This window comes from Mchenga conophoros, linkage group LG14, assembly GCF_057382185.1.
Source record: "Mchenga conophoros isolate Kocher_MC1m ecotype Shallow Benthic linkage group LG14, M_conophoros_male_GT1.1, whole genome shotgun sequence".
NCBI classification, from domain to species: Eukaryota; Metazoa; Chordata; class Actinopteri; order Cichliformes; family Cichlidae; genus Mchenga; species Mchenga conophoros.
Genome location: NC_140539.1, coordinates 21,665,609 through 21,678,953, shown reverse-complemented (window position 1 = coordinate 21,678,953; position 13,345 = coordinate 21,665,609). Strand labels below are relative to the sequence as shown.

Here is a 13,345-nt window from a genome sequence, read left to right as displayed (position 1 = left end):
TTGCCGGTTCGAGCCCCGGCTCCGACAGCCTCGGTCGTTGTGTCCTTGGGCAAGACACTTCACCCGTTGCCTACTGGTGGTGGTCAGAGGGCCCGGTGGCACCAGTGTCCAGCAGCCTCGCCTCTGTCAGTGCGCCCCAGGGTGGCTGTGGCTGCAATGTAGCTTGCCATCACCAGTGTGTGAATGGGTGGATGACTGGTTGTGTAAAGCGCTTTGGGGTCCTTAGGGACTAGTAAAAGCGCTATACAAATACAGGCCATTTACCACCCTATGTGGTCTTCTGCTGCTGTATCCCATCTGCTGCCAGGTTTGATGTGTTGTATGTTCAGAGATGCTCTTCTGCATACTGTGATTCTAAGGAGTCACTATTTTAGTTACCTTCCTTTCAGCTGACCTCTGGAATCAACCACTTTCACCCAGTGAGTTTCCACCACAGGATATTTCCTCTTTCTCTGGCCTTACTTTGCAAACCCTGAACATGATTATGTTGGAAAATCCCAGCACTTTCTGAAATACCAGCTTGTCTGGCACCAGCAACATTCAAAGTCACTTAAATGACCCATCTTCCCCCATTTTGATCCTTATTTTTAACTTCTGCAGGTCATCCTGACCTGGTCTACATATATGTAAATGCACTGAATTCCTGCCATGTGATTGGTTGATAGCTATTTGTGTTAATGAGCAGCTGATCGGTATATACCTGATAAACCATCTTATCATATTCCTAACGAGAATGATTCCCTACTACAGTTAAACTTTATGGAAGCTGTTGCTCACAGTTATGATTTCTGCTGCCCGAGACTGAACTTTAACATCATCAGTCTGATGATTTTTTTTCTCCAGCTGTAGAAATGAAAAAAATGTAAGATGACGTACATGTAATGAGTTTTATTTGTCAGGAGGTAGAAATAAAGATGTTTCAGAACATTGTTATTCATGGTTCACCCTCTAAAGAGTTAAGCTCTCACTTTTATTATCAGTGTTTATCAGTGTTGCTTGTTTTTATCATCCGCCTCTTCCGTACACCAGCATAACAAAACATTTGGGATTTCCTGGTTCATGGAAGGTTGGTAATAGGAATAATCAGCCTTCCACTTAAAGGTTAAATATACTCCATCTTCCTTCCCTGAAGTGTGTCTCTGTCATTGCAGTCAACCACCAGTGTCTTCAGAGTGGAGTGATTCATGCTGGTTCTTCTCTTGGTCTAAGAGCTTTTTTCCACCTACCTTCTTATCAGTTATTTAATTCACTGGCCTATTCACTCTTTTTTTGTCTGAATGTCCATTATCTGATTTTCCTAATCCCCTCTCATCCATTTTACCATTTTTCATTTTGCTGTTATTCTGCGCTTCAGAATTTGTAAGCTTTGATCTCCCCGGAGCCCATAAAGCTTTTTGTTTTTTCATTTATTTGTTTATTTATGCTTGTTTGTTTTTTAAGAAGATTTTTACCAAATCCTGATGCCACACATGAGCTGAGTTACTACATAGCAGGAGGTTGCCTCAAGGGATATAGTTAGCAGCTTTTATCATTATTTTTGATTGGCACGTAGTTGTTTGCCCACTGCTGTTGCCTTCTTGCATTTACATACATATTTTGCTCTTTTATTTCTATTTACTTGCAGTGTATTTACTATTTCTACAGACACCATATGGCCATTTGTTCCCAGTGTCACATGCTGCCGCACCCACTCACCATCCCCTCAAACTTCTCTTATCTTCACACTTGTCTTGGTGGCAGGCACAGAGGTAGACTGGGCTTGGTCTGGCTGTCACAAGTTAGATGGCACAAAGGGCTGGAAGGTGAAGGCTGCCACCTGAGGTGGGGTACTGGGTTTTGACACCTCTATTAACCTTCAGGAGACATCCATCCTCAGTCACGCCCCCACCTTCTCTCTCCCCCCTGTTCTTCCTCAGCTCCGTCTCACCCTGCCCCCTGTCTCGTATTCCCCAGGCAGCCGGAAAACAACTTGTCCCTGGAGCAAAAGAGCCAAATAACAAACGACTTGTGTTTTCCTCTCCTCCCAACCTGGATGATTTCAATATGTCATGGATTTCTATCTCAATTATTGGTCTCTGTGACCTTTGTTGTTTTCCCCGAGTCTTTCTCTGTCTGTCTGTCTCTCTAATTGTAACCCATTAGCTTTGCAGTCTGGCAGTCATACCTGTACATTTTTACAGCCAGTGGGAGAAAAAATCCATGGGTGTTGTGCAGCGCTGCTCGGTAAAATTGTGGCTCTGAACAAATTGCTGCAGCTTTCTCATGTCAATCAACCGGAATAATTGTAGTTAATGAAATGTGAATCGGACAGATTAAATCGGATGTAAAATTGCTGAGTGAACAGATGCCCTTTTTTACCTTGACAATAATTCAATATATCATTGGTGTAATTTAAACAGATTATGGTAGACTGTAGCAGGGTATGACAGCTCATGGCTAAGCGGAGCCCATAATCTTGTGCCTTACTCTCTTTTCTCCCTATAGGAATTCTCTTTACTCCGACTGGACGACGTGGCGGACCAGCGAGTCAACATAGTTGGTTTTTCCGTCTTCAACAAAACTCATCCCTTCTTCCAGGATTTTGCGCTAAGCCTCAACCGCTCCTGGCAAGAGAACTGTGACCACGCACCCTTCGCCGGCACACCGGTTAGTTCACACAACACAAATACATGACGTTATTTACAGTGAAGACCGAAGTTACAGGAAGAATAATTCAGTCCAAATTAAAAGATAATTAGTTGTTCCGGCATACTTCTCTATCACAAACTTACCAATTAAAACACTGAAGTCGCAGAAACCTCCAAAATACTAGGAGAAATATACAGGGATAGCATTTACTCAGGTAAGTGCTGTAATTTCAGGTATTGCTGTAGGCCATTGTTGTTTCCCAGACAGCTCATTAGCAGCATTTGGCGCCCTCCTTATTACCTTTAGAATGGCATCTTCCTTGTTGAATTTTCTTCAGAAGAAATGCACACAGGAAAAGCTACTTACCTTCACAGCATCCCCCCTTAAATCAGCCACTGTTCTCATCTAAATGGTCTCTGTAGCTCAACATTTAAAATAGTGTGCACTACCTGTGTGAATGAGTGATAATAGTATAAAAATTGGATAATAGTAAAAAAAAAAAAAAAGCTTAATGCAGAATTTTTTACCGGCAAAAGATGAATATACGTCACATTACACTGTTGATATAACAAATCAAAGTTTTGATTTTCATCATTTATTAGCTTTGAAGTAAAACAAAGAGGTTTCTTCCTGTTAAAGGGGAGTTTTTTCTTCCCACTGTTGCTAACTGCTTGCTCATACAGGGTTACCTGATTGTTGTTCTTTTTGCTTGGTTTAACATTGTAGGGTTTTGTAGCCTAAATCATAAAGCCCCTTGAGGTAACAGTTGTTGTTAATTGGGATTATGTAAATAAAGTTTAACTGAATTAAATAATTTTATGTATTTTTACATCTTAAACAAAAAAAACCCTTAAAGACAATATTAAAAAGTGATGTAATTTATATATCTGAATTCAATATATTCTCAATATTGAGAAAAGCTGTAATGCAGGTTTGTTTTCATCCTTGTAAATGTTTTTTTTTTAATAAAAATAACCCACCTGAGTGCAAAAAGACTGCCACTACTGCAGATTTATGTTTGCTCGGGGGCTTCATTAGGAGCCAGATATTCAGTAAAGTCAGATTAATGAATGAATCCCCTCTGTTTGAAGTGAAGAGACATTAAAAAATGAAACAAACACTCATCACCCCGTTTTTGCTTCACACAAATTGGATGGTGAAATAGGTTAAGAACAGTTTGAACTAGCATTAAAAATGCTTCTGTGTGCAGTGGGTCACTCACTAAGCTTGCAGCAATTAGGACTTGTGGCTAATTAGCTAATAACCAGAGAGACTAAAGGCTGATGGGAGCAAGAACATGATTAACCCATTTAAACATGCACATGCGTAATATGCTGTCTTTTTAAACGTTCTCTTATAAACAACAAATGCAGCCGCTGACCTATATGTGTGTTAGATTGCACTGATGCATTTAAAGATAAAGGCTTGCACCACATCATCTGAGGAAATGTAGGCAGATAGGTTGAAAGTTTATAAGAGAAGAAGGTTTCATGGGAGACAAATTGTGCTGCATTCAAACATCTCGCAATTGATATTTATAGTCTCACATCAGTATTGATTAAAGTAACCGCACATAGAATTTTTCATTAGAGAGTGCAGCTCATTTATATACAAACAGAGTATAACTAGAAGAAGCCTACAGGTCCAAACTGTCAAAACAGCATTCATGAGTTGGACTGTTAGGTACTGAGGTAGACCATAAAACCCCACTTCAATATTTACAGGTTTAGAAATCAAGACCAAGTTTGTTCCTTTAGGTCTGAAGTCATCATTTGCATTGGGAAATTACAAAAAAAAGGAAAAAATTCATGACAGCTGCCTTCAAAGCGTGGAAATGCAATAATTCTGTGTGTTATTGGCTAAGACATTAAAAAAAGCACAGATTTCAGAAGCTGCTGATATGTTCTGTTGTTCAGCTCATGTAATTATAGCCTGCTGATTAAAGTTACTCTTAAAGAATAAAGAGAAAAGAAAGATGTGGTAAAAAAAAGTGAGAGAAACAAGATTGATACATGGGCGCTGTTTGTAAAGTGAAACATGTTGAATTTAACAGCAACATTTTTCCACATTTAGCTCAAAACCTTACAAAAACATGTTTTTTCGAGTCATTTTTTACAACATTTAGTAAAATATTTGTAACTTTTCATATTTAAAACACAATTATAAATGTTAAATCTAAATGTTAAATCTAAATATTATATTTAAATCTAAATGTTAAATGTTAAATCTAAATGTTACACGAAACTAAATATTTAGCTAACATGTACGGATCAACGAAAATACCAAAATAAAAGCTTTATGAAATGTTGACTAAATATTTAGTTTCCTGTAACATTTAGATTTAACATTTAGATTTAACATTTAGATTTAAATATAATTTTTAGATTTAATATTTAAGATTGTGTTTTAAATATGAAAAGTTACAAATTTACTAAATATTTTTTTAAAAATGACTTGAAAACACGTTTTTGTAAGGTTTCGCACTAAATGTGGAAAAATGTTGCCGTTAATTTCAGCATGTTTCACTTTACAAACGGCGCCTCATAGATACACAGATGGGTAAATGCCAACATATTATTAGCTTTACATCAAATTCACAGTACAGTTCCTTGTACAACAATATAAATGGAGACGAACTGAGGAAACATGAGTATGTGTAGCAACAATATTGTCTTCTGTACACAATTGCAGCACTAAAGTCTTCTCCTGTAAAGTAAAGGCTCACAAAATTGAAGATATTTATAGATACGAGTGTAATACATTCACATTGTCATGTTGAGTTAGCAGCCTGGCCTTGGTTCCCACCACAAAGATAAGTCGAACTTAAACAGCATAAACCTGCAGCTGTAATATCCTCACAGTCTCAAAGAGCCAGCTCACCGCAAACTCAACTTTAATTCTTTATATTTGGCCTGAAGCTGCTGAACCACACCATCCAGTCATATCACTCTACAGATGATGGTGCTTGTAACAGCATGACAAGATGATCATTGATACATTAATTACATCCCCATCAGGTGATCTGCAGTGTTAGCTTTTTAGTTTTTTGGAGGGTGGGAGGATAGGTGTAGATAGTAAAAGTAATATAATTGTGAAACAACTCACAAGAAAATGTTTGTGCATTGTTTAATTTTTATTTAATTTTATTTTTTGAAAGATGTAAAATGTAGGAGGCAATCCTGGGGTGAACGGTGCCTTTAATTCGCCAAAAGCATTTGTCAATTCAAGGCTGTGTAATGCATCAGAGTTGTGCTGTTTAATGGCTGTTTAGTTCTGTTTGGCCTCCCAGATTTACTGCGCAGCACCATCCCCCTCAGCCTTCTATCAGCATCAGTTTAATCTGTAGTTCCATTACACAGATGTACAGCACTGAGGCTTGGGATTTTACTGAGAATCTAATGCAAAGCAGCGTGCATTTTAATAAAACGTACATAGCAGGATGCTGTTGCGGTGACTTTGAGGCTGTTTGTACAGAGGAGATGAGAGGAAAAGCTGCTTCTCCCACTGTTTTTTGGCCCAGACTGAGAGAGGCAGGCAGTAATTGGAATGGTCAGGGTGTGCCAGCTTCATTGGGGATAAGAGCAGGAAGGACAGAGTCTCTCCGAGAGATGGAGGGAGAGAGAGATGATTTTCAACGCTGTCAGCAGATCAGAGTCTTTCTAATGATCTAATGGAATAATCTTGTTGCCACACGAGGGATTGGTTAACCCCTCGCTAACCACTAACCGCTGATATGTTACGCTTGTAGTTTGTGTGCGTTGGGTTTTTGCAGCTTTGTGTGTGTGTGTGTGTGTGTGTGTGTGTGTGTGTGTGTGTGTGTGTGTGTGAGTATGCATAATACATTCACCTGCCTCCTTCCCTCTGCCTCTGCAGCTCTCGTCAGCTTTGCTCTTTGATGCGGTATACGCTGTGGTGGCGGCGGTCCAGGAGTTGAACCGTAGCCAGAACGTCGGAGCCACTCAGCTCTCCTGCAAGTCCTCCAAGATCTGGGAGCACGGCACCAGCCTCATGAATTACCTGAGGATGGTAAGGCTGCTTCTGCTGGAGAATGATTGAGATTACAAGACTGTCCAAGCTTAGTTTCAAGGAATGCTTGAAAATTTTGGAAAAATCTGGATTTTTTTCTTTCCTAGAGTTATGAAAGGGCATTGGTACGGTCATCAGTCAGCTATGTGGCTCTGACCAATAATTTAACAAAATTCATGTACCAGCACCTCTAATATTCACTTTTATCTGCTGTCAGTAAACATATGACAGTTTTGTAATACATTGAGAAGTACTGCCAAAACTCTAAAGCTCACAAATTTTGTTTTGTCAACTCTTGACAAGCATCAGAAACTCCTGGAAGTCACTGAGGCTGTCCCCAAAAAGTAGCTTGTCCGATAATACTTGTTGAGCTCTTCATTACTGCTTTTCTTCTATCTTTCTTTGCGTGCTAATTGGATATTTTAAAGTCTAGATATTTTTACCGACAGCAGATAATGTCCGTGCTGTCTTCTTCTTTAACGATATGCTTCCTATCGACTAGGTCAGTTTATCTCATCTCTACATTATACTGAGACACAGTGGAGGAGGAGAGATAAAGATGTGCTGTCAGGGAATAAAATGTGTTTTCCTGTTAGGGCGAAATGACTGTAAGTGACTGAAATACTTAAATGTGACACGTGTTCGATATCAGACCATTTGTCTTTCTCACTCTGAGAAAGAGGACACAACTAATCACTCTTCTTTTTTGCCCTAAATTGAAGCTGTTACCAGCTTGTCTCCATATTCTTATTTTAAATATGACAAATAGTGCTCAGGCGGCTCATACAGAGACAGCAGCAGTAAAGTAACCTCAAGTCATATTCACAATAGGTACCGCCGAGAGGGAAGCAGACGGGATATCTTTTAACATGTGTGCCGTCTCTTTGTTGGATAGGTAGAATTGGAAGGTCTAACAGGGCACATTGAATTCAACAGCAAAGGACAGCGGTCTAACTATGCCCTGAGGATCATGCAGAACAGCAAGGACGGCCTGAGGCAGGTAAAGTACCTCCATCACACAGATCTGATGCTGAAATTATCTTTCTTTAGATTAAATAGGTTTAGGTTCAGCTAACACTAGCACTTCCTAGCAGTGGTAAAATGTTCGTGAGATTGGTTAAAACGATTTATACACAGGTTTCTTATTATTTCTTTAGTGACCCACACAGATTTGCTCTTTAGATATACACTGGCTATAATATAAATGTTATTGCTGAACACAAAGCGCTCCGGCACAGTCCTGTTCCCAGTAGAGCAGTACTTTGGGCAAATGTTTCAGTTGTCTTTATAGCAGTAAGGCAACTGAAGCTGGATTGTGCAGCAGGGAGCTGTGATAACGCTTGTTCAGCTGACATCTCTTGGAGCAAACACTCTCCATTATCCTACTTGCAAAAGGTTGAGTTTCCAGAGGACAAAAGTAAATACTAAGCGTGCCTCTTTGAAGGTGAATCATATTTTTGTGGGAAATAAATTTAGGTAACCACAGATGTCACCTTTAAAGTCAGCTTAGCTGCTGCTCTTTTTATTATTAGTTTTAGAAACATGGCTATATATATGCCAATACTAATGTCATATGGATCAATTAAAAAAAAAAATCTGAAATGTAACTGTTACAAAATTACCAGTTAACAATATAAACCTGAGGCTAAACGTGATCTTTCTTTGTGGACGAATACAAAACCGAGAACTCAAAGCAAAGTTGAAAACCAGCCGAAGTTCTGTTAGCGGTGTTATGTAGGTGTTTGCCTTGGGTGCAGTTTGGATTTCACCATCACGGTATTTTGTGCAGTAAAAATAAACGTAATGACCATATCTCCACTCCTCAAAAGCTGTAGACCACTTGTTATTTTCCTTCTCCCTGCATAGGAACGGAAATCAAGTGATTAACTCAAGTGCTGAGGAAGAAAAGAAGCAAAATTTAGGGGGGAAACAAAGCTAGATTTTTTTATCTGTCTATCTGTTTTTTCTATCTGCCCACCTTGCAGATAACTGAAGCACCGTTACAACGCACGTAACAACAATAATAACTGTAACTACTGTATTTATCGCTAAATTTACAACAGTAATGTGTTACATTACTGAACTACTGAAAAATGTTGTGGATTACAGTAGCACGTTACACCGAACATAGGCTGGGAGTATGTGGAAGTAGCAGAGCTATTATTGACTCTGATTAAATAAAAAAATAAAAAAAATAAATAAAAAGAAATGAATCCAAAAACTGAGGAAAACAGTCTCAAATCCAAAGGATAAACTCAAACACTTGGAATTCCAGGAATGAAGTAGGGAGATCACATAGGGAACACTAGGAATGACAGAACAGATGCACAATATGCAAACTGAAGCTATACTGTAAATACACACGAGGTACCAAGGGAATTGAAACAGGAGTGAAACTAACCATAGCTGAACACAATTAAGGTAAAAGACAAGAAGTAAAGCTAGAGACAACACATGGTCGACAAAAACTATAAGAAAAAATCGAGGCTGAAACTAAGAGCTTAAGACTCAGAATACAAAATCATGTTCAAGTGTGAAGTATGAAAGTGAATTAAAAATCAAACAGAATCAGGGTCCAAGACCAATTCAGTGTATGCCTGGGTACATCATTTCATATAGTTCCTAATAGATTAAGGACATTTACAGGGATTACAAAGAATATAAAGGGTCAGTAATCAAATGTAAGTGATGAAAAGCTTTTAGCAGCATTGAATATGGTCTGTTAATGAATGGATAACACAGCTTCTGGTGCATTTGAGCTATGTTCTATATCTATTATTCAGGGGCTGAAGATGTTATAGCAGAGCTTTTTGATGCTTCATCTGAAGGATTACCAAATTTGAAAGCATTAGGCCTCAGATCTCTAATATCTGACTTGCAGCAACTGTTTGTTCCTGCAAAGAGGAATTTTTAAAACCCCATAAAGAGGTTTTAGCATAAGTTTATTTTATAACCAGTCTTGTTATATGGCTCTTAATTTTCTACAGCGTAAGCGGTCTTTTTAAATCTATTTGTCAGAAATGGGAAAATGCAGAACACTGACTCTTGTCCTTTTCTGTCTGCTGACCAATCATATTAAAGTTCACTGTTACTCTCCAGAGTCTCATTTTAAAACCTGTTCAAAAAGTTTGGATAGCCATAAATCCTATAATCAAAACTGTCACCCCAGCACATTTTATCTTTGGAAAAAATGTCTGAATATTAAAATGAATTTGAAATTCATAAAATTTGTCTACTTATGTCTGCCCGATAAAGAACCCCTGGCCAAATGTTTGGTAAAGCAGGGAAAAACAAAAACACTGTTTCAAATTCAAGACTTGCTGGGGGGACGTTTATTCAAGCAAATTGATAGCCCACTGTACCCTCCCATCCATCAGCTCCATCTCCAAATGCCCAGTGGGGCCAAGCCGTCACCAGCATTAAAAAGCTGTGGGTGATCTCCCAGGTACAAATCTTGGTTATATGTGAGGCAGAAAGGATTCAAAGGCAAACATCATCACACAAGCAGCAAAAGTTTTGAGAATCTGTCTGTTGTCATGTTTGCTTTTATGGTAGCAGCCTGGTAACTTTGGGCTTTAGAATATTTACAAAGATAGCACCTCTCACATGAGACACACAAGTATAGTTTATAGTTTTGTACACTGATGTTTTGCAACAGGCACTGCAGTGTGGTTCATGTAGGAAACTGAGTAATGTGCGTAATACAGTTAAAAGGTTCTGACTGTGTATGAAATGGCTTATATATGACAGTGCGTCAAATTTTATACATGCATACAGGGACATGACATTTCCTTTAAAAATAAAATGGGTATTTTTATCCATAAACACTTCAGTGCTGGGCAAGAAATACATATACATATGGCATGGTTTGCCAGTGCAAAGGCAAGTGTTCGTTTGATAAACAGATCATAAATGTACACACATGCATGACCTGTGGATCATATTTTAATACTGTAGCTGGAATTCTAAAGCAGGCATATCAAAACAATGAGAAAAAAAACAATGTCTAAACTAGCTCAGTATTTTTGAAATACAGCAGCAATAATTCTTTTATTCTATTCCTCTTATTGTCTATTACTGTTATTATTCAGCCAATGGACTTAAAGTCTATCATCTTCCCTTATTATGTATTCCCTGTTTTGGATGCCAGGACTCAGTATTTTACATTTCATCTTGACAGCCGATGTCTCCTGTTCCCTTTCTTACCTACAGCATTTTAAGTAGTTGTTGTTACTCTGCTTTGCCACTGATAAGGTAGGGACAGATTTGATAGTACAGAGACGAGACTTCACCGTATTTCATAGCGCTTCAAATCTTTTGACCCTTTTAGTTGAAAAGATCTCCTTGAAAGCAGAGATTGAGTTCCCGTCTGAGTGTGAGGGCAATCTTATCCAGGCAACCCATGAAACAGTCAGACACTGTGGCCCATCTGCATTTTTTAACCTTGTCTGTGTTTCCTCATGTCCCCTTTTGTTAGACTGGCACTAGTCCAGTCAAGCAGAAGGATGGATACTATCAAGCCTAATGTGATGATTTTAACCAGAAGCATTATAAAGACCCTGCTTTATAGTTATGGTAATGGAAAAAGGAAGGTGTTAGACGGGGTGGGGGGGGGGGGGGGGGGGGGTGTTGTTTGATTTGTTGAATAACACCTCCCACTTGCTTTTGGGTTGGGGCTGCCTCAGCCAGGCAGACACCAGAGGTGCTAGGGCCTTGGCAGAGATAAGCAAGGTGGCCCGCTGCCCACACATACAGTCACACCTACACACGCAGTTTTAGCCGAATATTTACCAGTATGCACATGACAAGTTGATACTTCAGGTCTTTTGTTTTGTAAAAATAGAATAGCAGCAGCATTGTCTACGATGCCCACACTGTGTCTCGCCAATGAATGTGCATTAGGGAGAGGTCATTCATTTAAAATGCAACCTGAAAGAAAAAAGAATGTCATGCATCAGCCAACGCTGTTGGGAAATAGAGAGCAATGAGGCATAATATGCACAGCCACCGGCCTCCATTTCTCTACCCTGCTTCCTCCGTCTTTCCTTACCCAGTGGCACCCATCGCACCCTCAGTCCTGTGGCTGCACTGAAGATCCCCAAACATGTGATCATCAGTTCCTTAGGGGCACAACACTCTACAGCCAATCACTGTCACAAATTGAATTTCTCTGGCAGGCATTTCACACATTAGAACAGTTTGCTGCTATCCATCCATCTATCCAACTATCTGTCTTGCAGATAACAGAAGCACAATTTCAACGCAAGTAACAACATAACTGTAACTACTAATAATCTACTTACCTGTTGCCCTTGTTGTCCCCGTTGCTTCCATATGAATTAAGAAGTCGCAGCAGGGCCCTACCAATCAAGTGCACTCAATTAACTGATTATCAGTAAGCACCTCTGTGTTTGTTGGTGTGGAGCATTCAAGTTTGTGTTAACAATCTTGTGGACATCCCTGCAAATTCACCCTTGGGTTAGACTATGCAGTGTTCAGAGAAGCAGCAAAAAACCCAAGAGCTACATTTCAGAATTTACAGGCCTCCAGGGCTGCCGGGAGAAGAGTGTCTTCTCCCTCTCATCTGAAGAAACCATAAGACTGCTGAAAAAATGTCCTTTGGACAAATGAGACCAAAGTAGAGATGTTTAGCCATAATACACAGAGCCACAAACACAGGGTATCAGCACACACACACCTCAGATCAACTGGCAGCCATGTAGCCATAGTGATTGAGGGGGTGATGATTCAGGAGTTTTTTTCTTGCAGCCACAGGACCTGGGGGCCTTGCAGTCTGTATACCAAAGCATTCTAGAGTCAAATATGAGGACATCTGTCTGACAACTGAATGGGGTCATGCAACAGGACACCAGCAAATCTACAACAGAAAAGAATCTATGTGCCACAATGGTCCAGTCCAGGCAGTAACCTTATTGAAATGCTATGGTGGGACCTTAAGAGAGCTGTGCATAATCAAATGCCTGCAAACGGCAATGATGTGAGACGCTTTCCATTACATTCGATCATTTTCCATTACAGTTGAGCACCACCTCAACGTGGGTGGGGTCATTATAGCAAAGCAGCCTGAATGTCCCATGACATCATTTGCATATGACACAAACACAACACAACAACGGAGGACATCAAGGCAATGGTTTCACCTGCTGCTGAGCTCATGGTAAATATCTGCACCGTGTCGCTGGATTGCAGTGTTGGTTTGTTTGTAGCTATTTCCCCTCATTGCTGGGTATCAAAGATGGCGGGTTTGACTTTTGTGAAGAAGTCGCTCTCATGTTTCCTGGCCAAGTAGGTACTAAAAAAGTACCTGATACCAGGTACCTGCACTGATTGGAAAACCCTAAAAATCAAACAGAGTCAAGTACAGTCAAGCTGAGTAGGTGCTGTTGGAAAAGAGGCTTAAGTTATTGCTCAGGCAAAAACCTTTTCGGATGAGTGTACAGCTACACATCCTATTTACCGATCAGTCGGCCTAGTCACTAAACGGGGTTTGTTTTCTGAATTATTTTATAACCTAATGAAAAATGATAAACGATCAGCTGTGACTCGAGTGGTAATCAGCGTTTGTGCTGGAGCACATGATTAATATGATTTGGAGAAACTCATCAAGCTTTATTTTTACATCAAATACTCTACCCATGCGTCAGACCTCCACATCTGTAGCAGTGAATGA

The 13,345-nt window shown here is 39.6% G+C and overlaps 1 protein-coding gene across 2 annotated transcripts in view; it reads left to right on the top strand.

Annotated features, from left to right (window-relative positions):
- The window catches only part of grik4 (glutamate receptor, ionotropic, kainate 4), a 378,192-nt gene that overhangs the window by 311,206 nt on the left and 53,641 nt on the right, over positions 1-13,345 (top strand). For both annotated transcript variants that reach the window (XM_085243381.1, XM_085243380.1), the window contains exons 9-11: positions 2,485-2,646; positions 6,502-6,654; positions 7,550-7,654. In XM_085243381.1, the coding sequence (XP_085099507.1) occupies positions 2,485-2,646; positions 6,502-6,654; positions 7,550-7,654 (420 nt within the window). The remainder of the gene's footprint in view (positions 1-2,484; positions 2,647-6,501; positions 6,655-7,549; positions 7,655-13,345) is intronic.